The sequence below is a fragment of the Triturus cristatus genome, chromosome 3_1, assembly GCF_964204655.1.
Source record: "Triturus cristatus chromosome 3_1, aTriCri1.1, whole genome shotgun sequence".
In the NCBI taxonomy this organism is placed as follows: domain Eukaryota; kingdom Metazoa; phylum Chordata; class Amphibia; order Caudata; family Salamandridae; genus Triturus; species Triturus cristatus.
Window position 1 is genome coordinate 129,077,710 of NC_140583.1, and position 27,971 is coordinate 129,105,680.

The 27,971-nt window shown below is 42.9% G+C and overlaps 1 protein-coding gene across 2 annotated transcripts in view; it reads right to left on the bottom strand.

Annotated features, from left to right (window-relative positions):
* LOC146859819 (uncharacterized) overlaps positions 1–27,971 on the bottom strand; it is a 518,852-nt gene that overhangs the window by 144,670 nt on the left and 346,211 nt on the right. For both annotated transcript variants that reach the window (XM_085643565.1, XM_085643566.1), the window contains 2 exons: positions 17,788–27,651; positions 15,371–15,522 (listed from right to left, as the gene is read on the bottom strand). In XM_085643565.1, coding sequence (XP_085499691.1) covers positions 15,371–15,522; positions 17,788–27,651 — 10,016 coding nt within the window. The remainder of the gene's footprint in view (positions 1–15,370; positions 15,523–17,787; positions 27,652–27,971) is intronic.

The following is a 27,971-nucleotide window of genomic DNA, read 5'->3' on the forward strand; positions in this document are numbered from 1 at the left end:
GTGCGCTATACCAGTGGTGAGGGTACAGGTGCATGAGCCTGTACCCCTACAATGTCTAAATCAATACTTAGACATGGTAACTGTAGTAATGCCATTAAGAGTATATATGGTGCTGGGAGTTTGTCATTACGTACTCCACAAAACCATAATGGCTTTACTGAAAACTGGAAAGTTTGGTATCAAACTTATCAGCACATTAAACCCACACTGATGCCAATGTAGTATTTAATGAAAAATGCACTCAGAGGGCATCTTAGAGATGCCCCCCTGAAAAACGACAACTCTAGTGTCCTGGCTGAGTGGCTGCTCGCCAGCTGCCATCACAAGACATGTTTCTGGACCCCTGATTCGAGTACCGCTCTCGGGACCTGAAACAATGCACATCGTGGGACGAGGTGCTAAGCCTCCTCCCCCAGGATTGGCAGGGTCCACGAAGGGGAAGTTTTAAATGCTTGCTGCCTTTGTGAGCTACCTCAGCCCTTTGCTGCTTCCAGCAACTGAATCCCACTGGTTCTGATCCCCACTTTGGGTGGGAGAATCGGCGGGAAACCCAAGTGAGGAAGGGAGGTTTGCCCACCTTTGCCAACTCCACCCCTCAGGTGGGGGAGGCAAGGTGTAGCACGACTCCCAGTTAACGCCATCTTGTGGATGGTGGACCCAGCCGACCGGAGAGAGGAATATCCCCTCCCCCCCCCCCCCACTGGAGGGTGGCATAATAGGGGGTGTACCCGCCCCAAGGAAGGGACCCTTTGGTTCTCACCCCCTTTACCTCCTTTTTGGTCCCCCCAGTGGCTATATTTGTTACCCTAGTCTTTACCCAGTGGTCTGCCTTCTTTCCCAATTCTTGTGGGGCAATTAGACCTAGGTCTACCAAATGTTGATGTAACTTTTCATTAGTGCAATTACTCGAAATATGTTCCTTCATAAACAAATTGTAAAGTCCATTGAAATCATGGACATTGTTTCCAGTTAACCATACATCTATTGTCTTAACTCATTAGTCAACAAAGCCAATCCAGGACTGATTGTGGGGTTTGTGAGCCCCCCTGAATCTAATTCTATGTTCCTCAGTTGTGAATCCAAAGCCCTCAATCAGAGTATTCTTCATAAGGTCAATAGACCCAGCATCTACCCCTATACGGGCAGAAGTCTCTCCCTGCTGTTACCAGCTAACAGTTCCCAAAGGAGTGCCCCCCAGTGTGACTTCCTCACTTTTGTCATACCACAAGCTCTTTCAAAAGTTGTGAACCATTTGATAAGTCATCACATTCCTCATATTTGGGGACAATTCCTTTGGGGGTTTTGGGATAATAAGTTTGCTCTTTGTCCCTATTTAGTATATTGCTGCCACCATTAACGAGAGCGAAGCCCATCTCTGCTCTCTCTTTTTATAGAGCCAGGAGTCTGATCTCTACATTTAATCGTTTTGCCAACCTTACTTTAAGGTTAGTCTCCTCATTGAGGCTGTCCTCAATGCCCTCAGAAGCACCTGACCAAACTGTGTGTGCTCTAGGTGCTGAGAGGTTCTTGGAGTCAGGGCCACAAGGGCCCTTCTCTCCCTATGAAATGGGGGTAGGGAAGGTTGGTAGTTATCCTCATCCCCTCCCTCTTCTTCTTCCCTGAGAGGTCTTCACCATTCTCAGAGGCATGGTACCTAGAATACCCTGCCATCAGCTCCTGGAACTTTTGTTTGGAGGGATGGGACCCCATGTTAATATTTTTTAAGTATACATAGGGACCTTAACTCCCTAAATTATAAGTGGAGATAAGGGGTGAGGTCGAGCTTCTCAACCTGGTTCTTTATGTCATTGTTGTTATCTTAACTAACAGCTGGGTTCTTGTTAAGAGACATTGTAAAAGAAAACGTCTAACCCCTCTTATGCCTAACTAAAGTGAGCTTTTATTTTTCTAAAATTCTAAAGGGACTTATCTAAGTCCCTAACAAGACTTTTAGTAGTTTGGAAAAATGTGCCAATTTAAAAATCAGAATTCTAAAGACGAGTTCCCTTGTGTGATCAGCTGTTGGTCAAGTCAGTCCAACAAATCAAAAAGTTGTATATCCCACCGCTGATCCCCCAATGTAGGAAGCTGGCTCTGTATATACTATACCAAAATGAGGTATAGTAAGCACAGAGTCCAGTGGAACACCAAAGGTAGGAAGAGGTAAAAGTAGATAGCACCTTACTCTCTCTTTGTGGGAGTGTGGGCGAGCAGTTAGGCTTTATCAGAGGTTAGTGTAAAGCATTTGTTGTACACACTCAGGCAGGAAAAGTCACACTCTCAAAGACTGAACTCTAACCAATTTGTTTGTATCAAAAATATTATTTAGTTATTGTATTTCTAGAACCAAGCAAAGCCTGGTGCAGGTAAGTGAAATAATACTTTGCAAAATCTTATGCAGTGATTTACAATTGATTGCAGGTTCAAATGCAGTTGGTTGAGTTACAGGTAAATCAACAGTTCAGAATTACTTTTTAGTTACTTTGTAGATTACAGTGCACGTTACTTATTGAATTAAGTTTTTAGTTACTTTTGCTAATCAGTGGGATATGCCTAGATATCACAAACATTTCCTGAACAAAAGGTAAGTAATTCAGTTTTTACAGTTTTGCAGATTTTCAATGTTTCATCTAAACCAACTCCATACTTTGAAGAATTTTAAAGGAAAAGCAGTCAATGCAAACCTATGGAAGCAAATGAAGAACGGTTTGCAGGTAAATACTTATTAGTGGGAGTTGGTATTCTGGGGTTAGAACCAGGGTTCCCCCAGGGTTGAGAATACCCTCAGCGACACTAGGGCGGCCGGGTGCAGAGTGCTGAGGCCCGATGAGGGATAGGGGGCCTACGGTTGGTGGCTGTTCACGAGCAGGCCACAAGGTTGTGGAAGCAAAGCTCCTGGTGCTAGGCTCAGGGTAAAGAGGGATCTGAGTTATCACCCAAAGTACACCCACAGCAGTGCAGAGATGGCTGGGTGCAGGGTGCTGTTTTGGCATCAGGTGCCCTGTTGTTTTCAATGGGGATTCTACGGTTGCAACAAAGACAGCAGGCTCAAGGACGGAGATCTTCTGGAGGTAACCACCGGTTGAAAAGGTAAGTTGGGATGCCTGGGGATGCTGGAACACTGTTCCTTCGGCCACCCAAGGCTGTGGGATGTCGGGTGCAAGGGTGTCTTTAGGTGTTTGGTTTTCTTACCAGCTCCGTTTGTGGTTGGGAGATCCTCCAGAAAGGGGCTGAAGCAGTCGAGATTTGAGGCAGGTCAGAGTTCCCCAGATCTCCTGGCCGGATCGCCTGTGAAACCTTGTGGTGTTGGGCCACTCGAACTTGGGCGGTGGGCATCGGGTGCAGACTCGCGGTTTTTGCCAGGAGCCAGAGCCTGTGGGTGAGCAGATCCGGTCCTCACGGAAGACAAAGGGGGCAGTAGCCTATTGGCTACTACCCTACATTCCCCTAAACACCCCTAAATTGAGTAATTAGGTGGCCCCCTGACACCAGAAACTTGGATTCGACTGACTAAAGAAGGGATAAAGAAGGACAAAGAAGAGCAGAAGAAAGCAATAACTGTGGACCAGTTGTGGTCCTGGCGCAAAACCCTGCCTGCCTGCTCCTGTCCCGACAATTGCAAAGAGATGACTCGTCCTTTAGCTGTTCATCCTCCAAAAGCCTTGTAGGACTGCCAAGCACTTCACAAACCAGCCAGCATCTTCCCTGAAGTAGAGGAGCCACTTCCCTGCAGCCTACCAGTGCAGAACGCATCGAACCAGTACACCTTTCTGCTGTCCACTGAGGAAGCACCATCCCAGAAAGAGGTCTTTGTGCTCCAGGAGGTCAGATCGATCTCACTGCCAAGTTTGGAGATACCAGGATCCCCAGGACCGCCCTGCACTAATACCAAGGGTACCAGAGCCTTTGCAGCCGCAAAGGCTTGCTTGATTTCCAACCCGGACACCAACACCGTCAAGACAGACCTAAATTGGTGTCAGAATTCCTTATTGAGTGTGTGTCATTTATTATGTGTGTGTGTGTGTAACATATGCCTAACACTACCCTCTGATAAGCTAAGGCTGCTCGACCACACTACTGCAAATAGAGCACCTTGGGATTCTTTTTTTTTTTTTTTTTTTCGAAACCGTTTATTACAAGACTCAAAAATATACAAATATGGGCCTACAACCTTCCGGCCGGCCGCTAGCAATGAAAGGAGCATACGATATACATTTATAAAACACATGGTGCTGCGGCTGAGCATGCACAGGAGGTAACATCGTTGCGAGCCACACTATCCAGACCCCACTATACGGTTCCATTTTAAACTTAAAGAACAACAAATACAAACAAACCCACAAGGCAATCCTCAATCGGAAATAGCAACACGTGCTCCCCTAGAGGGGGGATCCTAGCCATCCATAGGAATCTCAAGAGGGGGGAGAGATCAGAACTAGGGCTGGGTACACCTAATGCCCAGGTACCGGGGGGATGAGTTGGCTAAGGGGACGGGGCCGGCGACGGATCAGGCAATAACGGTGGAGCACAGATTCCCCCGCGGTAGGCATTCCAGGGGCCCCACACTTTCACCCAAGTCGCAGGCTTACCTCTCGCCACATACACCACCTTTTCCCGAAACATGCACCAATCCATGTGTTCCTTCCAGGCCGAGACAGTCGGGGGCCTCTGGGATCCCCACAGCTGGGCAATATCACGCTTGGCAACCATATACCCCAGAGTCACCCACCACGTCTGCGGCACCGAGTAATCGGTAGGCTCCCACACATTCAACAGGCATCTCCTCGCCTCGGGCAACAGCGCCACATGCGTGACCACTCGCAGCACCTCATGCACACCACGCCAGAACCCCTCCACCTCCGGGCACTCCCACAAGATATGCAGAAAAGTCCCCAGCGCACCACACCCACGCTTACACAGACCGTCCTCAGCATAGCCCATACGCAGGAGCTTTGGCCCCGTCATGTAGACCCTGTGGAGTATCTTGAGCTGGACGAAACGAAGGCGAGCCGGTATGGCCACCTCTTTCGGGGAGGCCACCGCGGCGATCCAGTCCTCGTCGTCCAGCTCCAGCCCATCGGCTACCCAAGCCTCACGAAGGGCCGTCAACAAGTCCGAGCGGTCGTTGATCAGTTTTTTGTAGATCAGTGAGATCGTGCTGTCAGGGACGTGTCCATCCAGCACTCTATCCTCCAGGGGGGAACACTCCGGGATGGAGGCAAAGCGCATGCCGGACCTGCAAATACCGAAAGTACTCGCTGCCCTGCAACTGAAATTCCGTCTGCAGCATCTCGAACGTTTTAAAGCCTCCCCTCGTCCAGAGATCCCCCACTTTGCTAATGCCTATTAAGTCCCACTTCTCAAAGCCCTTCGAGGTCCACAAGGAGCCCAACCGCTCAGACGCGTATAGTGGTGACGCCCGGGTCAAACGGTCCTTCCACCCCATAGCTGCATTGGCCGCGTGCCACACTCGCACCATGACACGCGTGGGGCCCGTTACGCGAGCGTCGGGCGCGCTAGAGTAGAGCGCTCGATTATGGTCACCACCTGGAAGTAGCATCCTATCCATTTCAAACGCCGGGTTTAAGGCGGGCCCATATAGGCCCTGATTAATCGCAGCTAGCTGGGAGGCCCAATAGTACCGTTTGATATCCGGGAGGGCAATCCCCCCGTCATACCATGGGAGCGTAAGCTTAGCCAGGGCAATACGTGGCCTCCCGTCCCAGAACAGGAGACGCTGCAAACTCTCCACTTCGCGGAAGTAGCGTGCTGGGGCGAGGTCCATAGTGTTCTGCAACGCGTACAGGAAACGCGGCAGCGACATCATTTTAAACAATACCGCCCGGCCGAGCGGCGAAAGCGGCAAACGCCGCCAGCGCGCGACATCCTCTTTCAGACGCTGGAGGGGGGGAAGCAAGTTCCGATCATACCGAGCCTCCGGGTCCAGAGTAATGAAGACACCCAGGTACCTAAATCCCTGCGGGGCGACCTGGATCGGACAGCCCCGCGGGAGGATAGGAGCCTCCCCGGAGAGAACATACACACACGATTTAGCCCAGTTGATGACCAGACCGGAGTTACGACCGAATGAATGCAAAACATCAACCAGTACTATGAGTGATTTACGTGGGGAAGCTAGGTACAAGAGGATGTCATCAGCGTATAGGGATACGCGGTCCTCATACTCAGGGGTCCAGCGGAGACCACGGATGGAAGGCTCCCACCGCAGCCACTCCGCCAGGGGCTCCAAGGCAAGTGCAAAGAGGAGCGGCGATAAGGGGCAGCCCTGCCGTGTGCCCCGGCCCAGCTCGAACGGAGCCGATACTCTTCCGTTCACCACCACCTGCGCCAATGGGCCCGAATACAGCAATTTGACCCAACTGATGAACCCTGGGCCAAATCCAAACTTCGCAAGCATCGCCCAGATATATGGCCATTCAAGCGTGTCAAACGCCATGGTGGCGTCTAAGGACGCCAAAATGGCCGGCTCCCGTATGAACGGGGCACGTGCGAGCACACCGTGCAAACGCCGCAGATTAAGGGCTGTGTTGCGATGGGGAATAAAGCCAGACTGGTCCTGATGAACCAAATCGCCCACCACGCCGACCAGCCGATTGGCTAGTACCTTGGCGAGAATCTTGGGCTCCGCATTCAGTAGCGAAATGGGCCGATAGGATGTAACCCGGTCCCGAGGTCTCCCCTCCTTGTGGATGACCACGATTGTAGCCAGACGCTGGTCCAGCGGGAGGGAGCCCACCGAGTGTGCCGCCAGGAACATAGCCCGGAGGTGGGGTGCCGGCGTATCCGGTCGCAACTTGTACAACTCAATAGGGAGACCATTCGGACCCATGGCCTTGCCGGAAGCGACCGAGCGTATGGCGAGGGCGATCTCGTCGGAGGTGGGAGCGGCGTCCAACGACACCCTGTCATCCCCGGAAAGGGACGGCAGCGCGATATCACTGAGCAGGGCACGGGAATCCTCTTCCGAGCAGGGAGACACCGGGGAATACACCCCACGGAAATAATCCGCGAAACAGGAGACGATTTCTTCTGGCTCAGTTACACACACACCATCCGTTTTCTCAATCAGCGGGACCACACGATTCGCTCTCTCTTTTTTGTCCAACCACGCTATAAGTTTACCAGCCTTATCACCCACATCATACAGTCGCTCCTGTTGCTCTCTACTGAGGCCCCTGGCCGCCTCCGTGACGAGGGCCCTATAGGCCGCTTGCTTGAGTTGGAGGACATGTAATGCGGCATCCGTCACCCCACCTTCTAAATTACCCTCCAACTCGGCTATTTCAGCCTCCATCCGGGTCACCTCCTCCCGCTCGCGCCTCCGGGCGTGGGAAATGAGGGATAGGGCCTCCCCTCGGAGTACTGTCTTGAAGGCCTCCCATAGCGGTACAGCCGAAGGCACGGACCCCACATTCTCATCAAAATATCGCTGAATGGATTTAATCAATGCAGCGCGAATGGTGGGGGTCGCGCAAGTACCAAGGATTGATTGGGACCACCCTACCCTCACCCCTCGGAAAGACATCAAAGTGCAGTAGGAGCGGGGAGTGATCCGAAATACCCCGTGGCAAATGGCGCACCTCTCCCACCCTCCCAACATAGGCCGCCGGGACAAGGACATAGTCTAGTCGTGAGAGACTACCATGGGCTCCCGAGTAGAAGGTGTACTGCAGCTGCGTGGGGTGTTTTAAACGCCAGCAGTCCACTAATCCAAATGTATCCAAGAGGCCGAGTAGCCACGCCTGTGCCCGGGGGAGGTCCCTAGGGGGGTGACGATCCACAGTCCCAGTTACCACCGCATTAAAATCCCCCCCCCACAACTAAAAGTCCCCCCGGAAGGCCAAGGAGAAGGCGCCCAAGGTCCGCAAAGGTGGTCGACTGCAGCCCCGGTGGGATGTATACTGACACAAAGACAACCACTTTGCCCTCCAGTCTTCCCACCAAGACCGTGTAACGTCCCCTGTCATCGTGGAGCACCCCATCAATCTCCAACGGGAGCGAGTTCTTCACCATGATGCCCACACCCCTTGAGCCAGACGTGAAGCCCGAGTGAGCCACTAGGCGATAGCCACGCCGATTCATGGCGCAGAAGGAGTTGCCAATGAGGTGTGTCTCCTGCAGAAAGACTACATCGGGCGAGATTCGCTTCAAAAACTGCAGGACCACACCTCGTTTGATCCTGTCCCCCAGTCCATTCACATTCCAAGACAACAAAGTTAATTCCCTACCCCCCATCATATACAGAAGCCATCATTCGTCCCCCGGAGAGCACTGTAGAACTAACACAAAAATACGTTTGCCTTGTGATAAAAACGAACAACACCCCATCCCTACCCACCCACCCCAACAGAACTCCCCCCTCCCTGCACCCCTGCATGAGCCCGAACAGCCCCCCCAACGTGCAGTGTGCCTGTCGCCCCATATATAGTTAGACTAACTAGACCCCCTAGAGGAGGAGGGAGAACCCCCAATAGACCCAACACAACCTTACAAAAATTGACGCAGAATCGAAAGTGGCATCATTTTCGTCCAGAGTGAGGCCCAATATTAGACCCTCAGTCCCGATCCAGCGTGCCGTCTCCCCCCGCCGCCCCCCCCGATCACGATCCCCGGGCAGAGTATCCAGCCAGTCCCCGGCCGCTTCGAGACGATCAAAGAAGTGCGTGCGACCATCCACCTCCACTCGCAGCTTGGCTGGGAAGAGCATGGCGTATTTGAGGTTTAGGTCCCGAAGACGGCGTTTGACGCCTAGGAAGCTCAGTCTCTGCTTCTGGACTGCTGGGGTGAAATCAGGATAAAAATTAACCTCCATATTGTCAAGCTTGACCGGTCCATGCAGTCTGGATGTTTGCAGGATAGCGTCTCTGTCCCGAAAATTGAAAATCCGGGCGATGAGAGGTCTTGGAGGGGCTCCGACCTTCGGCCTTCCCCCGGGAACCCTGTGGGCCCTCTCCACAGCGTAGAGTTTGCTCAGCCCCCGTGGCTGGAGATGGGTAGCAATCAGGTCCTCCACAAAGAGATCCGCCGCCGCATCCTCGCGTCCCTCGGGCACCCTGATAAAGCGGATGTTGTTCCCCCGTGCCCGACTCTCGGAGTCCTCCAGGCGTCGATCCATAAGCGCACTCGCCTGACTAAGCCGGCGCACCTCTGTTTGCAAGGCCGCCACATCTGTCGTTAGGCCCGATGCGGTGTGGGCCAAAGAATCTACTCGGTCGTTGGTTTTGGAAAGATCGGCCCTCACCAGGCCAACATCCACGAGGACCGAGTCGATCTTCTGCGCCAGTGTATCAAACCGCTGGCCCACCGAGGCCTTCATCTCGGCAATGGCGCCCATGACATCACGCAGAGTCAGATCTGCGGGCAGGTCTGGGGCATCAGGAGGGCTCTCAGGGGACTTGCGCGGGCCATCGGGAGATCCCTTCTGGAGGGTATAGCGGTCCATACTGTTGGCCTGATGGACGGCGCCACGCCGGGTCGATTTGGTCTTTGCCCGGTCTCCATCTTGTTTCGTGGCCATGGCCACCAGTTTCCCAGTCGCACCAGCCACGTCGTGTAGGGCAGGAAAGTAGGGCCACGAGCTCCGGGGGGGGCCCCCTCAGAGCAGCGGGGTGGATCACAGCCTGCAGGCAGGCAGGGTCTCCCAGCAAGGCCACACCAACACCAAGGGCTCCGCGACCCAACCTCGCAGAGACGACAAGGGGGTGTGAATGCGAAAGTGAAAGTGCGGGGTACGCGAGTCGCCAGGCCCTGCCTGCCGCTGTTGTTCACTTTGTCACTGGACCACCCCACAGCGCAAATCCGGGGTCCGGCGAGGGGAAGGCCGCAAACCTCAATCGGTGCTCACTCCGGTGTCCGAGGTCCGATTCGGAAGCGGGAAACGGGTGCCACCTCAGCTCAGGTTCACCAACATAGTCCCCTCATCCAGGGCAGGATAATTTCAGGATAATCGTAGGAGGTTGCGGAGGTCCTCGGGAGCCTCGCACCTACGCGGTTGCGCGCTAGGCTCCTCCTCCACCTTGGGATTCTTAAAGTAAGACCCTATACACTAGTAACAGATATCTGGACACTCTACACAATGCGCCTCATTTTGGTACACTATATGTAGAGCCAGCTTCCTACAGCTGCTAAGGGGGCTACATGCCCCTGGAAAACCGGTCTGACAACTGGCTTCACTTCCCTGACTCTAGTGCTAGCCTGTATGCCTAAATAATAGAGCAGCCTCTCTCCCAAGCGTTCCCCAGTTGCCTCTTAAAGCTCACCTTTGGGCCATCAAATGAGCCATCTGGGAAAATAGGTAACACTTGGGAGAGCAGCTGCTAAAAGAGAGATAGTAGCTTGCAACTTGTGTGAAAATCCTAGGTGGGGGTAGATGCGTCGCAGAGTTTTCATAGTAATGAAGCTTAATCTTGCTAACTTATCCACTTGGGCAGTCATCAATAGCTTGGATTTCATGGTAATTCCAAGATTTCTTACTTCCTTGGATAATTTTGGAGGTGGTTTCAGATTATCAGGCCAGGCGAAGAGTGGGCACATTTTTCCAATCGCCATATGTGAGTATTTGCAATAATTTGAGATGGCTCCATGTCATCCATTGAGGCAACTGTAGATTTTTGAATTTCCAATGTCTTTGGGACTTTCCAGTTTAAAAAGTATTTGTGTGTCATCTGCGTAGCTATCGCTTGTGAGCTGAAATTCATTGAACACTGCCATTACTTGATGAAACACTTGATATACGTTATAGTACTAAATAATGTGGCACTCTTGATGTCAAGACCCACAACATGACGAAGTCTTTAGGGAATAGTAGGAAAATGGTGGACTTTTAAAGTAGGTATCAGGAGCCCAGACAGGACATGCATAGGGGAAGCAGCCCAACAAACACTCTTTGCTGCACTGGCATGTTCCAAACTAAGACAGGTGCAGTAAGACATGAAACAGCAGAAGCACAGCATGGTTGTCAATTTAACTCTTACAAAGGTACACTATAAAACAGTAAACTGAGCAAAATGGAGACAAATATTTAATTAATTCAATAAATCAAGGTTTGTATAGCATAACTACTCACCCGTGAGTGTCTCAAGGTGCTGAGGGTGGGTGGGGATAGGGGGAAGAGGGTTGTTAATTTGTCTGGGCGCTGGGGTTCAGTCGAAGAGCCAGGTCTTTAGATCCCCCCTGAATTGGGTTAGCGAAGGGGCTTGCCTGAGATGGAGAGGCAGGGTGTTCCAGATCTTGGTGGCGAGGTAGGAGAAGGATCTTCCTCCAGTCCTGCTTTTGCAGATCCGCGGGACGGTGGCCAGGCCCAGTTGGGCGGAGCTAAGGTGTCTGGTGGGTACGTGGAATGAAAGGCAGTGGTTCAGATATGCTGGTCCTGCGTCGTGGAGGGCATTGTAGGTGTGAGTGAGGAGCTTGAAATGCACTCTTTTGTTGAATGGGAGCCAGTGCCATTCTCGCAGATGTTCAGGATGTTGAGTACCAGTCTGGCTACAGCGTTTTGAATATTCTGCAGTTTGCTGAGGAGTTTCTGGGTGACTGCGGCATACAGGTCATTGCTGAAGTCAAGTCTGCTGCTGATGAGTGCGTGGGGGACCATCTTTCAGGATTTGGTGGGAATCCATTTGAAGGTCTTTCGTAGCAGGCGTAGCGTGTGGAAGCATGATGAAGAGACGGCATTGATCTGGCAGTTCATGGTGAGTGATGAGTCCAGTTCAATGCTGAGTTTTCATTCAAAGTCTGTGGGTGTGGGGGGAGTTACTAGCGCAGCGGGCCACCAGAAGTCGTTCAAAGCTGAGGGGGTGGTTGCCAGGATGAGGACTTTGGTCATGTCTGAGTTGAGTTTCAGATAGCCCTCTTTCATCCTGGGTGGCGGCGGCCTTCATCCCGCTGTGGAAGTTGTTTCTGGGTTCGTTGGTGAGGGAGAGGATCAGCTTGCTGTCGTCCGCGTAAGAGACGATGTTGAGTCCGTAATTCCTGCCGATGGCTGCGAGTAGAGCAATGTAGACGTTGAAGAGGGTGGGGCTCAGGGAGGAGCCTCAAGGCATTCCGCAGCAGATCTCTGTGGGTTCTGAGAGGAATGGTGGTAGTCTGACTTGCTGCGTTCAACCCGTGAGGAAGGAGTGGATTCTATCACTGATCTAAACCTTGTCTGAATCACTACCATTTAGTAACCCACCAGCAGCTTGAGAAAAGAGTGGAGAAATTGCATGGAAACTGAAAATGCTTCAAGAAAAACAATTTCTGGTGAAACAATATATAGAGTGCACTTTCTTATTTAGGAATCCTCCCACAGATAGCAGAAAAATAAAGTGCAAACTGTCGCGGTCTATGTTCTGTTGAGTAGCTCACCCTTGTCAGTGTATTATATACATACATATATGTACAAATTTGATACAGTCGTGGGCATCAACAAGTAGTTCTAGTTAGATTACAGTGTCCAAACCAAAAGCACTTTTTATTTTGCTAATACCTTTGGTGCTGTTTGACAAATCTAAACAAAAGTTCATCCACCTTGGCTCCTTCATGAACTTTGCTCTGATCTAATCCATGAAGCGGGAACCAAGAAAAAGAAAATGGGTTGGCGGAGATACGGGGGGCAAATGTTTAATTTTCCATGTTAATTCCCATAAGAAAAAGTTTGCTATCTGATACAGAAAAATGTATCTGCAGAAGTACACTAAATTTACCAAATATAACAACTTTACTCAGAAAGAGCGATTTGGTGTAAATTAGTTCAGCCGTATGTGAAATAAGCTTTTAAAAAAGGGCAAGAGTCGGGCAAGATAGGGTTATATAGATGGGCACATTTGGAACCTTAGTATCCAGGTATATCCTGACCGGCCACTTTAAAGGAAATTGATCAAGCCTGATTGACTAGTCATAACATGAACATGTTGTGGCAGCCGTTTTAGGATTCAATGTCAAATGCTGACCATCTACTGGGATTTGATGGAACATGTTTCAGAGAAAACCATTTTCTATCATTATTTTCTACCTCATACATGTGAGAACAAAGTCTGAGATTCAGAGTAAAATATATACTTTCAACAGGGACAGCAGCCTGTAATTTGATTCCCAGTGTTCTGCTGCAGCTTCCTACATTGTTCTAGTTAACAACAGTATTTATGAAACAGTGTGTGACACCTGATATGCCATCTTGATGGAATCAAAGCTTCAAAACGTAAAGCATTTTCTTTATAAATTAACAAAATGGGGAGGGAGAGGTTCATTTTGTCCACACAGTTGTAGTCAGCACTTTAGAAAAATAAAGCAGACACATTTTGTATGAGCTCTCAAATATCTCCCACATCCAGGTCAGTAAATCTTTCTGTAGAGATAAATGGGCCTCCAATACCAGCAGCAGACAGTTAATTCCCAAGAGATCAACTGCAGCTTCACCACCGAGTTCCAATGAGCAACTAGAATACTAACCTTCTGAATTTATGACGAAACCATGGCACAAATGCATGCAATACTGAAGGATTCACAGCTGTAAACTGAAAGGAATATCCTACAGAGGATACTGTTGTAAATTTAAAAAAAGGTTTGTTTTTTTGTAAAAGAATTTATGGTTAGTGGCCTAAAAAGGTTAAGTGAGAGCACACTTTCTATGCGTTCTCAAATATCTTCCTCATTCATTTCAGATAAACATTCTGACATGCACTGTGAAATATACTTCCAAAGCCAGCAGCAGTCTGTCAGTTACCGACCTAGTAATCAACTGAAGCACCACCACAGAGTTTTAATGAATCAAGTCAATAGTGAGGCACTCCTTAATACCATTTTGTTGCAATAGGAATTGTTGAACTTAAACCCTCTCCTGAGAAGGAGGCTGAAGTAAACAAGTAATGTAACCAGTGTGTTAAAAATAAAATAGTAATTTGAAAGAATACTGTATTATTGAAAGGCTAGAAATAGTTAGAGAGACGTCTGCATATGTACAGAATCCGCTTTCCACATCTGATTATTCAACCTAGCCATCTTCTCAGTAACCGCTCCCTATTTTTAAACAAGTAGCACCTTGGTAGACAGATAGAAATATATACATTAACAGGGAAAATTAAATGTTAAGCTTGATGCTAAGACCTGAACTTATGTTAACAGTAAACAGATATTCACTGAAACAACCAACAGTTAAAAGTGACTTATAGGTAGGTTTTGTAAATTGACAAGTTTGTTAAAAAAAAAAAAAAAAAACTGAAATATGCCAGTTATACTCCAGTGAACTAACTATAACTTGTACCCCCATCATGCGGTGCTTCTGAACCCACATATTACATCACGCATGACATGTTAGATTTCCATTTGGGGCAGTCAGATAAAACCTGGGGAGTGAGCTGTGTTTCTTCTAGCTACTGTGGTACATTATTATGCCAGTATGTATGTTATCCAAGCTACTCAAAACTATCCTTCATAGAAGGGCCTACACATAACATGCCAGTAGGTAAATGCCTCTTTTTGTATGGTCACACCCAAGTTTTTGGACTGATGTTGCTGGTTTTCTCAACTCTCAGAATGTACTGAGGCCAGCAGCTCATTGCATTGAGGGCCCCACCATCGAGCCTGATATTCCAGGGGCCTGAACACAATGGAGAAAGAAAAGAGGGGCCTACCACTGCTTCCCATGCTTCACTACCGCATTCCTTCCTAAATGTTCCTTCTCATTTCTTACACTGCTACCTGAGATTTAAACTCCAGAGGCCAAATTACTCCATTTTCCCACTGCAACTTGCGCAGCCACATATATATATATAGGTCATGATTTTTAGCCCTAGTTTGCTCTGTGGTGTGCACTGCACACATATATTCACACTTACACCTAATGCTCTGTATATTTCTTGATACAGTCATTCTTCCGTCACTACTATTTTCGGATGAATCTTATATGCTAAACCAGATTTTGGTTCTGTGCCCTGCGTTAGATCTATGCCTCTGCTTTACCTCTTTAATTTCCCGTCTTAAAAATATAGATGCTAATCCTTGATCACACAACCCAAAATAAATCATCCCTTAAAGGGAATTATGTCAAGTAAAGAGTGACTACTTGACACAATACTGTTATAGCATAAGAATTCAAAATTAGACCATTTACTGCTGTATTATTTTCATTAGATAAACAGATAATGGGGAATCACTTTTTCAATAACCAATAATTGAAACCTTTGGCAATATTTTAATATAAATAGTTTCCACTTTAGTCTACATAGTAAATAGTAGATAAATACTGTACTGTTTGTCCTAACTAGTAAATCAGTACAAGTTTCACATTAAAAGATACCTTCCAATCTTAAGGGCAAAACACTGAGTAAACAAAGCCACTCTTGCACTGCTTTTTAAAAATGTTTTATTAACATACCTTAGCTTTGACAATTCTTTCTGGTAAGAAGAAACTTCATAATCCGTCCTTTCTTGGTAAGATTTTTCCTGCCGCAGTGCTCTCTCCAGTTCATCCACCCTAGATTTTAACTGTACCACCTCACTATTAAAAATGCCAGATGAGGCATGACCCTAGGTCAAAAAAAGAGTATGTTTTAGTTAAGAACACAACTTTGTTAAGTAACGTCAAATTAAGAGCAAATCATTTCTACACATTGCTTTGGTAATAACCATATATCTTATACATTATCATCTTCCATATATTTAGCTATAAATCACTGAATTTATTTATTCATTTATATTTTTTATATAGTACAAAATAGATAACAGAACTCTTTAAAAAAAAGCCCAACTTCCAAAAACAACATAACCATACAAAAATTACATCGCAATGGACTGTTGCAAAGTGAGGCACATACTAGGAAAAAAGGATAAAAAGCAGTTAATATATACTAGTGTGCATTTAAAGTGATCTGTACAGATTAGAATGTCATGTACTGCCATCATCGGAGTACATGAGTACTGAATATTCTGCTAGTCCCAGTAGCAGCCCAATTTCTCATGACTAGAGCGTCATAGGAATACTTTCTAGAGCCAGTCACCAGACCAGCTGCAGAATGTAGAGGTGTGTTGGGATGGTCTATGTGTAATGTGAGAACTCTGTGCATAAATAGCGGTCATATTCTAACCCTGATAAAGATGGAATTAACACAGGCTAAATTAATCCTCAAGGATGAAATGTTTTCTTCCTCACAGAAGACTTCAGGATGAATTACGAGTCTGGCGGTCTGATGACCGCCAGACCCTTGGTGGCGTGGTAGTGGCAGTCTAGCCACCGTCGCACCGGTGGTCGGACCGCCCTATTACGTATTGGCAGATGTAGGTAGTGCAGCTGCGGCACCACCATGCATGTTACACGTTTCAGGACCACACGCGTTTTCATGGTGGTCTTTCCTCCATGAAAAGGTTGGCGGTGCTGAAACAATGGGGCCACACAGGGCCCCTGTGCCCCCTCAGCCTAGGGATGGATGCAGGGGGCACAACATGTGCCCCTCTGTGAGCATGCGCACAATTGCTGTAGGGCAAGAACATTATAGTCCATGCCGTACATGAACCTGGGTGGCGTTCCCATTGCTGTGCTTTTTTCGAAGGCGGCGCTGCCATCTTTGAAAGAGGCACCACCATGGGAAGCGCTACTTGTAATCTGGCGGGCGGCAGTGACTCTTGGCGTGCGGGGGAGAGGTAGTGGCTGGCTGCCCGCCTCCGCACCACAATAAGTCTGTGCAGTGCTCGTTTTCTTTAAGAACTGATTTATGCTTGGACATTCTAACTCTTATCCAAGTAAAAGACTAGAGAGTTTGAGCATTCTACATAGGATGGATTACATTCCAGTGCATGACCAAATTAGATAAGCGTTGAGCAAATTTGCATATATTCTTTTCATAGGGTATTTGTCTTACAATTGACTGCAAGTTATCCAGAAGTTAATGTCTTTGAAAATCTAAGGCAAAGAAGACCACTATCGTGGAAAAGACTTCATTAGATAAGTCTATTAAAAAGTGGTAAGAATCGCAAGTGTTTGCAAAGAGTGCCAAGGCAATCCATGTAAAAAAAAAAAAGAATTGGTGGGGGGTGGGGGGGAGGGGTGAGGTGCAAGTGGAGTGAAAATGAGCCTCAAGGAGCTCCTTGCAGAAGAGGGGATGGGTGAAAGAGTGAGAATGACACTTCTACACATGTACATCATATTTCTAGGAACAAGGCTAACCAGTGAACATCTTTGAAAAGAGAGAAGCATATGGGATCAGGGAAGCGAGGGTATGTGTTTTACCTTGGTAATAGTATGGGACATTTCAGTTTCAGTGATGTGTCTGTAAAACAACCTGTGAAAATGCAATTCTGCTTTGGATCATTGATTGACTGTGTGGACCTCCCATGCTGCCAGGATAGGCTGTAAGTTAGAGGTTTCAAACTATGATTTGTAGAAGAGAGGAGTGAAACTGAAGGAACACATGATCTGACCAATTGTTTTAATTGTAGATTTCCTTTCTGTAGTGATTAATAGGTAGGTCTAAACATCAGAGGACGCTGGAAAGATTTGGTTGAGGTCATGGTTGAGCAAAAATAAAGACTATTTAGAGAGATGTAAGCATCACATGTGGTTCTTAGTTGCTGACACAGTATAAATGCAGTTCTACCTCCATCTGACTGGACAAATCAACTATCATTTAAGAGCTGTAAAGGTTGCCATGTCTGAATTAGGTACAGAATTGAATGTTTTTAATGCAAAGTTTGTTTTTTCATAACCTGAATACACTTGGAAACATTAAAAATAATACAAATGAAATTTAACATTGAATCTCGTCACTAATCAATCTGGCATACGTTGGTAGTACTTACCAGACTCCCTATATCATTTTGAAGCACATTTACATTAGAGCTGGCAACAAACGACTCAGTAATTGATGTATTCCCTTGCTTTATTTCATGGATTTTTTTTTCATTTCTGACTTGCTGCAGCAGTCCGTCTCTGTCATCTTGGAGGCTGGCCATGGCTTTAGAAAATGCTTCAATTTGCAGGGCGTAATTTCCAGACTCTGAAGACAATCGTGTTATTTCATAGTCTCTATTAGCCAGTGCATGACGAAGATCTTTCATTTTGCAGTCAAGCTGATCTAATGTGTCTTTGTTGTCTGCATCAGAAACTTCAAAGTTGTTTACTTCCATCAATCTACAGAGTCTAGATTCAAAATCATTCAACCTAGATTCAAGATTGTCCCCTCGCATTTGTTCAGACTTCAGCTCATATGCATATTTGCTTTGTAAAACCTTAAAGTCTTCAATCAATTGATCTCTGTCATTTTGTAGAGCAGCCATTGCTTTAGCAAATGACTTAGTCTCTGATTTCAAGTGCATATTTTGTTTTTTAACTTCCAGCATCCATTTCTCCTTTACTTTGTCCACTTCGTCCATTTTGTGTCCTACTAAATCAGTACTGTGGCGAACAGACATTCTATGCGTGTGTTCTAAGTATTTGTTCTTATCTGCATGTTTTTTTCTCCCAAGGTGTTCTTGAGCTTCTATTTCAAATGACTCTGATATAAAACTAAGATCATCAAAATCGTTTTCTTTATTTTTTTCTTTAGATTCAGAAAATAGATTTCCTCGGTTTGGGCTTGAAATCAGAGATTCAAGATCTTTATTTATTGATAACACTTTTTCATTATCAAGTTCTAATACCTCAATCTTTTCATGGAGTATTGCAGTTTTTCTTTGGAATTCCTTTTGTTCTTTTTGGAGGTAGCATTTTTCTTGCTCAAGAATCTTAATGCGGTCAAGTTGCTGTTTTAATAACTCTTTGAGCTGGTGATCTTTAAGAGACAAGACTTGATTGAGATCTTCCCTGTACCTTATTAATTGTGCCCTTAACAATGCATTCTCTGAATGGAGGTCATCAATTTCATTTAAAAGGTTTCTCACTTCTTCCTTTAGATCAATGTTTTTAATTCTACTTTCAACAAACAAGTCTTTGTGTTGCTCTAAAAGGCTTTGATAGCTCTGATCTACACGTTTAGGTTCTACAACTTTATTATCCCTTTCAGATTGCAGTGACGGAACGGGCTTTAATATGTCTGTTTCAATGGCAATCTCCAATTGCTCTTGGCATGTTTTGTCTGCATTTGCTAGTATGTTTCTTGAATCAATTTGATTGGGGTCTTCTTCCAAGGCATAACATTTACTCTCTAGTTCCTTGGTGTGGCTCACTTTCTCATTTAGTTCATATTGTGGAAGTATTTTAAGATTTTGTTGTTTCATATGACTTTCTTCGTTTAAAACGGAAACTGTGAACTGGTTTTCTGAGAGTTTCTCTGCATCTATGACTCTATCTCTATTATTTTGAGGAGGTGACTTGCTCTCACTGAAACCAGTTTGCATTTTAGTGTTTAATTCACTTTGTATATTCTGCTTGTTTAGGTCTTTTAAATCCAAATCATTTATCATTTCATTACCCTTAGCTGCTAGTGTTTCACTTTTCTGGTTTAGTGCATAATGACTTTTTCGAAGCTGGCTTAACTCGTCATAAACTATTTTTAGCTCATCATACCTGCACTTTATTTTTTCAAATTCCGTTTTCTGCAGTTTTAAATCATTTTTGATACTTTTTAATTCCTCTTGCAGTGTTCTATTCATAGTAGTTAGTGAGGCAATATTGGTGTTTGCCTCATTCAGTAAACAATTATAAGAATGCAGTTGTTCATTAAGTGCCACTGCCTCTTCATGAGATTTGTTAAGATCATTATTTGCAGTTTGTAGGTCACTTTTATATTTTTCACTATCTGACTGAGATAGCTTTACAGTTTTTTCCAAACTTAAAATTAGTTCTTGAAAATTTATGGAATCACTTTGAAGCTGGTGAATTTGCTGTTGCTTTTCCTTTAAAAGTTCTTGCAATTCTCTAGATTTGTTTTTCGAGCAGGCTTCTTTCACATTCCCCTCGGATTCTTTAACCAACTGCAACCGCTGAAACTTTTGGTCAAGGACAACAGTATGTTTTTCTTTATTTAAATCTCCTAACTGTTCTTTAAGTGTGGAGTTTTGCAACTGGACGGCTTGCAGGGTATCTGTTAAATTATCTATCTGTTTGATGTTGTTCAGAATTTCTGTCTCTAAACATTCTTTTTCATATTTTATTTTATCAGAAAATTCCTGAACATTTTCAAGCTCTTCCTGCAAAAGACACTTGTCATCTTCTAAAATTCTAACCTTTTCATTCAAGCTAATAGTATGTTGTTTAAAATCTTTTACTTCATTTTCCAATTTCCAATTCAACATGTTTTTCTGGTCTAATAAATCATTCATTTCTTTTAATTTTTCTAATGTTGCATTTCTGTCTTGCTCTACGGTGGCTAAATGTTCTCCCTTTTCTGAGATCTCATTTGTCAGACAGGTAACTTGATTTAAAAGGGACTTTCTCTCACTACTAATGTCATCAAATTTACAAAGCATGTCAGCCTTAAATGCTTCTATTTGACTCTGAAGTTCTACTAGATTTGATTTACTGGCAAAAATGTCATTTTGAAGGCAATCATTTTCCCTCTGCTTTTTCTCTAAATCAAATTTAAGATTTTCAGAAATTTCTTTTAATTCACTGTTCTCTACTGTTAAACGTGTGTTTGTCATAGTTAACTCGGAACAAATAGACTGCTCAACAGTTGAGTTTAGCAAACAGTTTAGTCTTTCTGTTTCCCTCAGTAATTCACATATTTCTGCATCTTTAGATTTAATTTGCTCTCTAAGATGAACATTAAGATTTGTATTCTCCTCACGTGAATTATGAATTTCTTTTTCAAGCTCCACCTTTTTATATTCCGAATCAATGATTCTTTGAAGTACTTCTTGTTTCTCCTTTCTCATTAATTCAATAATCTGTCTCATTTTGTCCATTTCATCACTGATATTTTCATAAGCTTGTAGAAGTGATTCATACTCCTTATTTAATTCACTGTGCTTTGCTTTCCAGTCAGATAATTCAACCACCTGAGATTCTTGCAAAGTGTTCAGCTGAATAGAGAAAGCTTCTTTTTCTTGAACTATTGTTTCCATTGTAGATTTAAGACTTTCACATGCAGCACTGAGATTTTCATTCTCAGTTAGAAGTCTATCATTTTCAGAAACTAGAACACCTTTTTCTTTATGTAATAAAGAAATGACATCTTTATTAAGTTTAGCTAATGAATGGTCAAGGCTTGAAATTTTATCCAATAGTTTGTGCTTCTCTAAAGTTATGGCATCAAGCTCCTCTTTTAAAATTTTGTTCTCTTTCAGTACAACTCTGCGTGATATTAAAGCAGCATGAAGCTTTGTCTGAAGCTGTTCTGTAGATTTATATTCCTCACCAATGTTTGCCTCTTGGTACTGACCTGTATGCTCTTCCATGTTTACTGTACTGACATGTCCCTCGCCAATTTTACTATGCTGTTGGATTTGGTTCTCTAACTTCACTATGAGTCTATCCTTTTTGGAGATAGAATTATCTTTTTTTTCTAGACTATCCTTCAACATTTCAATTTCCAACAATAAATCTGTTGGTTGCACTTTTTCTTGTTCATTCTGATACTGTACTATTTCGTTAAGTTTTACTGCACTGATTTCTGCATTCGTAGCCTTAGTTAAAAGGTCCTCATTTCTTTTACTTTCTTGGCTTTTCACATGACACATTTGTATCTCCGAGGCATCCAACACACTTTCAGCCCCACCATGTTCTCTTCTCACATCTTCTAATGGAACTGAAGTCGTTTCTGGCATAATGCAGATGCTACCATCTTCAATAGCAGAGGCTCCAACATTTTGCCCATGCTCAAAAAAGGGAGTTTCTTTATCATACGTCTCTTTGTGATCAGTCTCACCAAAGGAATACTTTAATTTGCAAATCTCTTCTTTTTCAGAAATCTCAACAGATTTCTTTCTTGCATTGGTCTTGAGCTCTATATAATCTTTTTGAAGTTGATCATATTTGATATTCAGTTCAACTAATTGCCTTTCTTTTCTGACAATTTCAGACTTCAGTTCTGCAGATTCTAACTGATCTATATCTAATTCATTTTCAGAAAGAGTTGCTTCGAGGTTTGTCATACCCTCCTGCAGTGGTAATATGAGCATGTGCTTATATTTACATTCTTTGCATTTCAGTTGATTTTGATCATGGTGTGTGTCATGATGATAAGTCTGTTCAGAATCATTAGCTTGATTATCTTGCTCTCCCCAAGATTTAGTGAACACTTTCTTCCTATCAAAATGTGATCCATGGAGTTTTGCTTGAATGATTTTGTTCTCTTTATGTTCTAAATTTTGTTGATTACATTTGCTGTAAGATTGCTTGGCAAGATCACAAGAATCACCAGCTGAAAACTGTTTGTTACTCTGAATATTTTGTTGGTCTTCTTTTCTATCAATACTTGATTTAATAGCTTCAAAATCATAACGCTGTCCAAAACACTGTTCAAATAACTTTTCTCTTTCTTGCAGATCTTTCTGCAATTTATTAAGCAAAATATCCCTTTCTTGTATATATTTTAAATGTTCTTGCAATTCACTTTCCTTTTGAACTATAATATTATTCAACTCCTTAATGTTCTTCTGGCACTGCTCCAAGAGTGATTCCTTAGCAGCAATAATTTCATTCAGGTTATTCATTTCCGAATCCTTTTCCAACAGCTGGAATTTCAAGATTTGTTGGCATGACTCGTGTTCATTTTTCTGCATTTCAGAAGACTCTAAATTGTGTGTTAGCTCATCAATGGTCTTCAATAAGGAATCTGTTTTTTGTTTCTCTTTGGCTAATTCATCTTGGCCAGTTTGTGCAAGTGCTTCATTTTTTTTAAGCAAATCCTTTCTAATAACCAGGGATGCTTGCAATTTCCTTTTGAGGTTATCCTTTTCTTTAGTAATTTTTTCTAGGAGAGACTGCATCTGATCCTTTTCGTTTAATACATCAGAAAGCATATTTTTGTAATGATCCAACTCCATCCTACATTTCTCCAAATTGATTGAATCTATGTTCATGTCTACCTCATGGTTATTTATAACAGATTCTAGATGCTCAATCTGGGTCTTCAAAACACCCTTCTCTTCCGAAAACTTAACCATTTCATTTGACATGGATTCCATAACCCTACTAACAGAAGCATCCTTTTCCTTCAACTGACAACTCAATGATGATATCAAATCTTTCTGCTGCATAGTTTGAGATGTTAAATTCTGTATCACCTCTTCTTTTTTCCTAACTTCTGCAAGCAAATCTAATATTTTATCCCCTTCTCTTTTTAACATGTCATTGTTGATTTGTAGTTCCTTAACTTTATTATCTATTTGTTCCTGCATAACACTTATATTCATGTTTAAGTTAGAAACCAGTAGTTCTTTTTTTTCTGAAAAGAGCTGCTGCTGTTGAAGTGCCACCTTGTTAGACTGCATATCTTCTAACAAACCTTTTATCTCCATCTGATATTTTTCCTTTTGTAAATTCAACATTTTACAATGTTTTTCCTCACTTTCAACACATTCTTTGTCTCTTTTTGAAAGCACATTTTTCAAATGATTTATTTCATTATCTTTAGCCACAATGTTTGCAATTACGACAGACAACTTTTCTAATCTAGTATCATTATCAACTTGAATGTTATCAAACAGAGGTGCTTTTACACTTCCTTCTTTTAACTGTTCATCACTAAATAATTCACAGCCATTAATCTTCTCATCTATGAAACCCAGGCTTTGCTTTAAAAACTGGACTGTATTCGCTATTGATGTCAGCTCATTCTCTAAATGACTCAACTGATCCCTGAGCAGGGCATTTTGCTGAGACAAACTAGCAAGTTCTACATTGCATTTACCATCTGACTCACAAAGAATAACTTCTAAACTTTGAACTTTTAGCTTTAAGGCACATAATTCTTCAGTATCCACACTAACCTGCATCTCAAGTTGCTCCTTTTCCTGCTTCAGCTGTAATACTTTGGAGTTTATTTCCACTTCAGAATCTTTTAAAGTATGATCCATGTTCTCATGAAGTTTCTCCAGCTCATCTGACTGTTGCTGTACTTGCTTTTGAAACGCTACTGTAAGAATTTCCTTTTCATTAGTTAGCATCCTAATATCTTCCAGTAAGCAATTTCTCTCTTTTATCACATTTGCCACCTGTAGTTGAAGAGTCTCTATTAAAATAACTTTGTCATTAATGTCCTTTGATGAAACAGAATTTAAAATATTTAAATCAGACTTCAAATTCTCAATATGCTCTAACTGTTCAAAGCACTTCTCTTCAAGAGACTGAACATGTAAACCTTTTTTCTGAATTTCATGCTGCCATGCACTGATTTGTTCCATGTTTCTTTGATGTTCCTTTTCTACAGCCTCCAGATTGACAGTTAAGGAATCAATAGTCTTCTGTTTAGCACAAATACATTCTTCTTTTTCTTTAACAATGCTATTAATCTGCTTCATCTCTGATATACTTTTATCAATCTCCTCTCTAAGAAGTTCAATCTCATTTGTTAGTGTATGAACTTTGTCTTCAGCTAGCTGTATACTAATATCCTTTTCAGTCAACGATTTAAGTAGCTCTGAAATATACTCTTCTTTTTCCCCCAGTGTTTTATTGAGTTCATATATATGATCCACATGGGCTGCACACTTCTCTTGTAGTTTTAAGAACACATGTTCTTTTTCAGTGGCTAATTGTTTTGAAGATATCAATTCATTCTTCACATCAAGCAACTGGCTCTGAAGCTGTGAAACTAACAACATCTGCTGCTGTAATTGAGAATTACAGGTATCTTCTTTATTTGCTCTGTCATTTAAACTCTTAATTAGATTATCCTTCTCTATCATAGAAACTTTAATACTACCCAATTCAATTGTTTGGTTATTTAACTCTTGTTTTAGATCACAGGTTTCTGTTTCAAGACGTTTAATCTGCTGCCTCAAAGTCTCACACACATGTTCCTTATCTTGTAGTTTTAATTTTAGCTCCTCTGTATAGTCTAGCGCATTTGAAAACATTTTGTCTTTTTCTAATATATTTGTTTTCAACTGGTTTTCTTCGTGCATTAAGGTTTCAATCTGTTTTTGCTGCATACTGGAAATGCCTTCTATTTCAGAATATTTTCCCTTCAAATTAACATAATCATCTACTTTCTTTTTCAAACAGTCGTCTTTCTCAATAACTAAATTACTTAGCTCTTCTGATTTGGCATTCAGATTTTTAATCTGGAAGTGGAGGTCAGAAATAATTTCCATATTCTCAGATAGCTGAACCTTAAATAAATCATACTCATCACTCTTATCTTTATATGTCTTTATTTCTTGGGTCAACTTAAACATCTCATTTTCTCTATTCTGAATAATCTGTCGGAGCTGTGTGGTCTCCACAACATAGCTCTGCAGTCGCGTTTGTAAATCTGAAATGATTTGTGAAGACTGACCCTCCTCCTTCAATTTGTGGTCTTTAAGTTCCTGAATTGCTGCTTCTCTTTGGGCTAGAATAGCTGTTTTGTCATCACAATTGTTCTGAATTGTTTGCCTTTCAATCTTCAAGCTATCAATTTGGTCTTTAAGTGCTAAAACTGTATGAGCCTGCTGGGACAAATGTGAACTTAAAACTACAGTTTCCTCTGACTTTTGTGTCAACTTCACAGAAGTTATTTCAAGATCAGCTTTAAGTTTTTGATTATCTTCGTCCCGGGTATGTAATTGTTGTTTTAGAGAGACAAATTCAGATTGGGTTTGTGACATCTGTGTGTGAATACTATTGTATGCACTCATCTGATTACTTAACTTAATCAAAACCTCTTCATTTTCTATTATCAGTTTGTCAATTTCTTTACACTGCATTTCAAGTTTGCCATTTAATGCTGCATTTTCTTTACTGTGCTTGTCATTTAATTGACAAAGATTTTCAATCTCTTCATTTTTGTGCATTAATTTAGTATCTCTCTCTTCTACCGACTGGGTAAGTCTTTTGTTTTCACATTTAATATACTGCAATTCATTCTGAAGTTCATTCATTAGACATTTATTCTCCTCAAACTCAATACATTTTTCTTGCAAACGTTTGCATTTTAAATCTAGGTCATCCTTTGATTCAAGAATTTCTTTCTGAAACAATTCTATTTTTTTCTGACTCTGATTAAGCTGTTCCTGTAAGGTGGATCTTTCAGTCAATGTATTTGTTAAATCTTTTTCTTTTTCTAGGGCAATCACTTTAGCTTCTGCCAACTGCACACCCATATCAGATATTTGTTTATTTAAGGACTGAATAGATTCTTGGTTTTTAAACAACTGCTCACTTAGGTAGGAACATTGATTGGTTTTCTCCAACAACTCAGAAGAGAGGGAAGTATTGTTTTGTTCACAAAGCTTAGACACATGACCAACCTTCTTAGTCAATTCTTCTTTGTCACAACTGAGCAAAGAAATAGTCTGCTGAAATTCTAACATCTGTTCTTCATTAGTCAATAACTTTTTCTCCAATTCCGTTACTGTAGTGCCAAGTTCTAATACTTCACTTTCCTTTTCATCTAACTGTTTTAATATACTTGTATTTTCATGTGTCAACTGTTGCTGCTTATTTTCCAAAATAGTCACACTTTTGGTAAGATCAGAGACTAATTTTATTTGATCTGAAAGGGAAACTTTTTTCTCTTCAAGGTCCTGTTTTAATATATTCAACTTGTCAATTGTTTTACTTTGCTCTTCAACTTGCCTTTTAAGATCTCTATTCTTTTTCTCTGCATCTTTCAACTTTCCAATAACTTTCAATTTCATATCCTCACTTTGCTGTTTAGCTCCCATAAGGCTTTCCTCCAGTGCTTTAACTGCATCAAGTTTCTCTTGCTGTATTACTTTTATGGTTTCTTGAAGTTGAATGTGCTCTTCAAGACCCTTAGATAATGTAATTAGCTCTACGTCTTTCTTAGCAACTTCAGAAATTAAAAGGGTATTATGATCTTTTATTGACATTAGTTGGCTCTCAAAATGTTGAGTATTCATTTCTTTTTCCTCAAGTAAGGAACTCAATTTCTCTTTCAAAGAGGAGTTTTCTTCCATTTGAGCAAGAAGATTCAAATTTTCTTCCTTGTTCTTTGTTTCTGCTTCAAGAAGCTTCTGGGCACATAAACAATTCTGTTCTTTAAGAAGAGAGATCTGCGCTTCACATTCTGTGAGATGGTTGCGATGTAAAAGACCATGGGTCTGAATTTGTGAGTGAAGATCCTTAATTGTTTCAGCGTATTCATTAACTTGGTTATTCATTTCTTTTGCTTCTTTACTTTGCACTTCATTTTGTTTTTTTGCCCATTCCAGTTCAAGTACCATTTCATTCAGTTTCTCGCTTAGAGCTGTCATTTTCATGCTTGATTCTTGTATATCCAAAGACTGAGATTCTCTTAGTAGGTTATTTTCACGCTGAGCTTTTCCAAGGTTTTCTTCCATTACTCTAATTTCTTCTTCTTTATATTGAAGTTCTTGCTTTAATAATGAAAGCTGTTCAGAAAATTCAATTATGTTGGATGAAAGGGATGCTAGTTCCTTCTCTTTTTCCTCAACTGCTTCCTTGAGATTATCATTTTCTCGCTCACATCTCTGAATGTCATGAATTAACTGTGACCTCTCTTCCAAATGGCAATTATTGAGTCTCTCAAGTTCTTCATTTGTCTGGTCCAGCTCCCGTTGAATAGCCTCCAAAGCGAAATCTTGTTTTGCGGTCTGAAAATAAAAAAAATCAAGCATGTTATAACTGTGTAACAAACAGAGTACACTGCTGTAGCTGGCTTCTAAGAATATTAGCTGATCATTTATTCAATCTTATACATTAAAAAAATGTAACTTTTTCCTACTTTTATGTTCAGTTTCTTTCCTACTTACAACTTGTGGGCCAGAGCCCTAACCTAAAGAGCAATGAGAAGAAGCATCTGAAGACAAACAAGACTTGAAAATAGAACTTTGTGGCCAGAATGAAAATCATAAGACCCAAACTGAAGAATGTCTCTGAAAGTGTGTGAAGTAGTTCACATAGCTTGCTTACT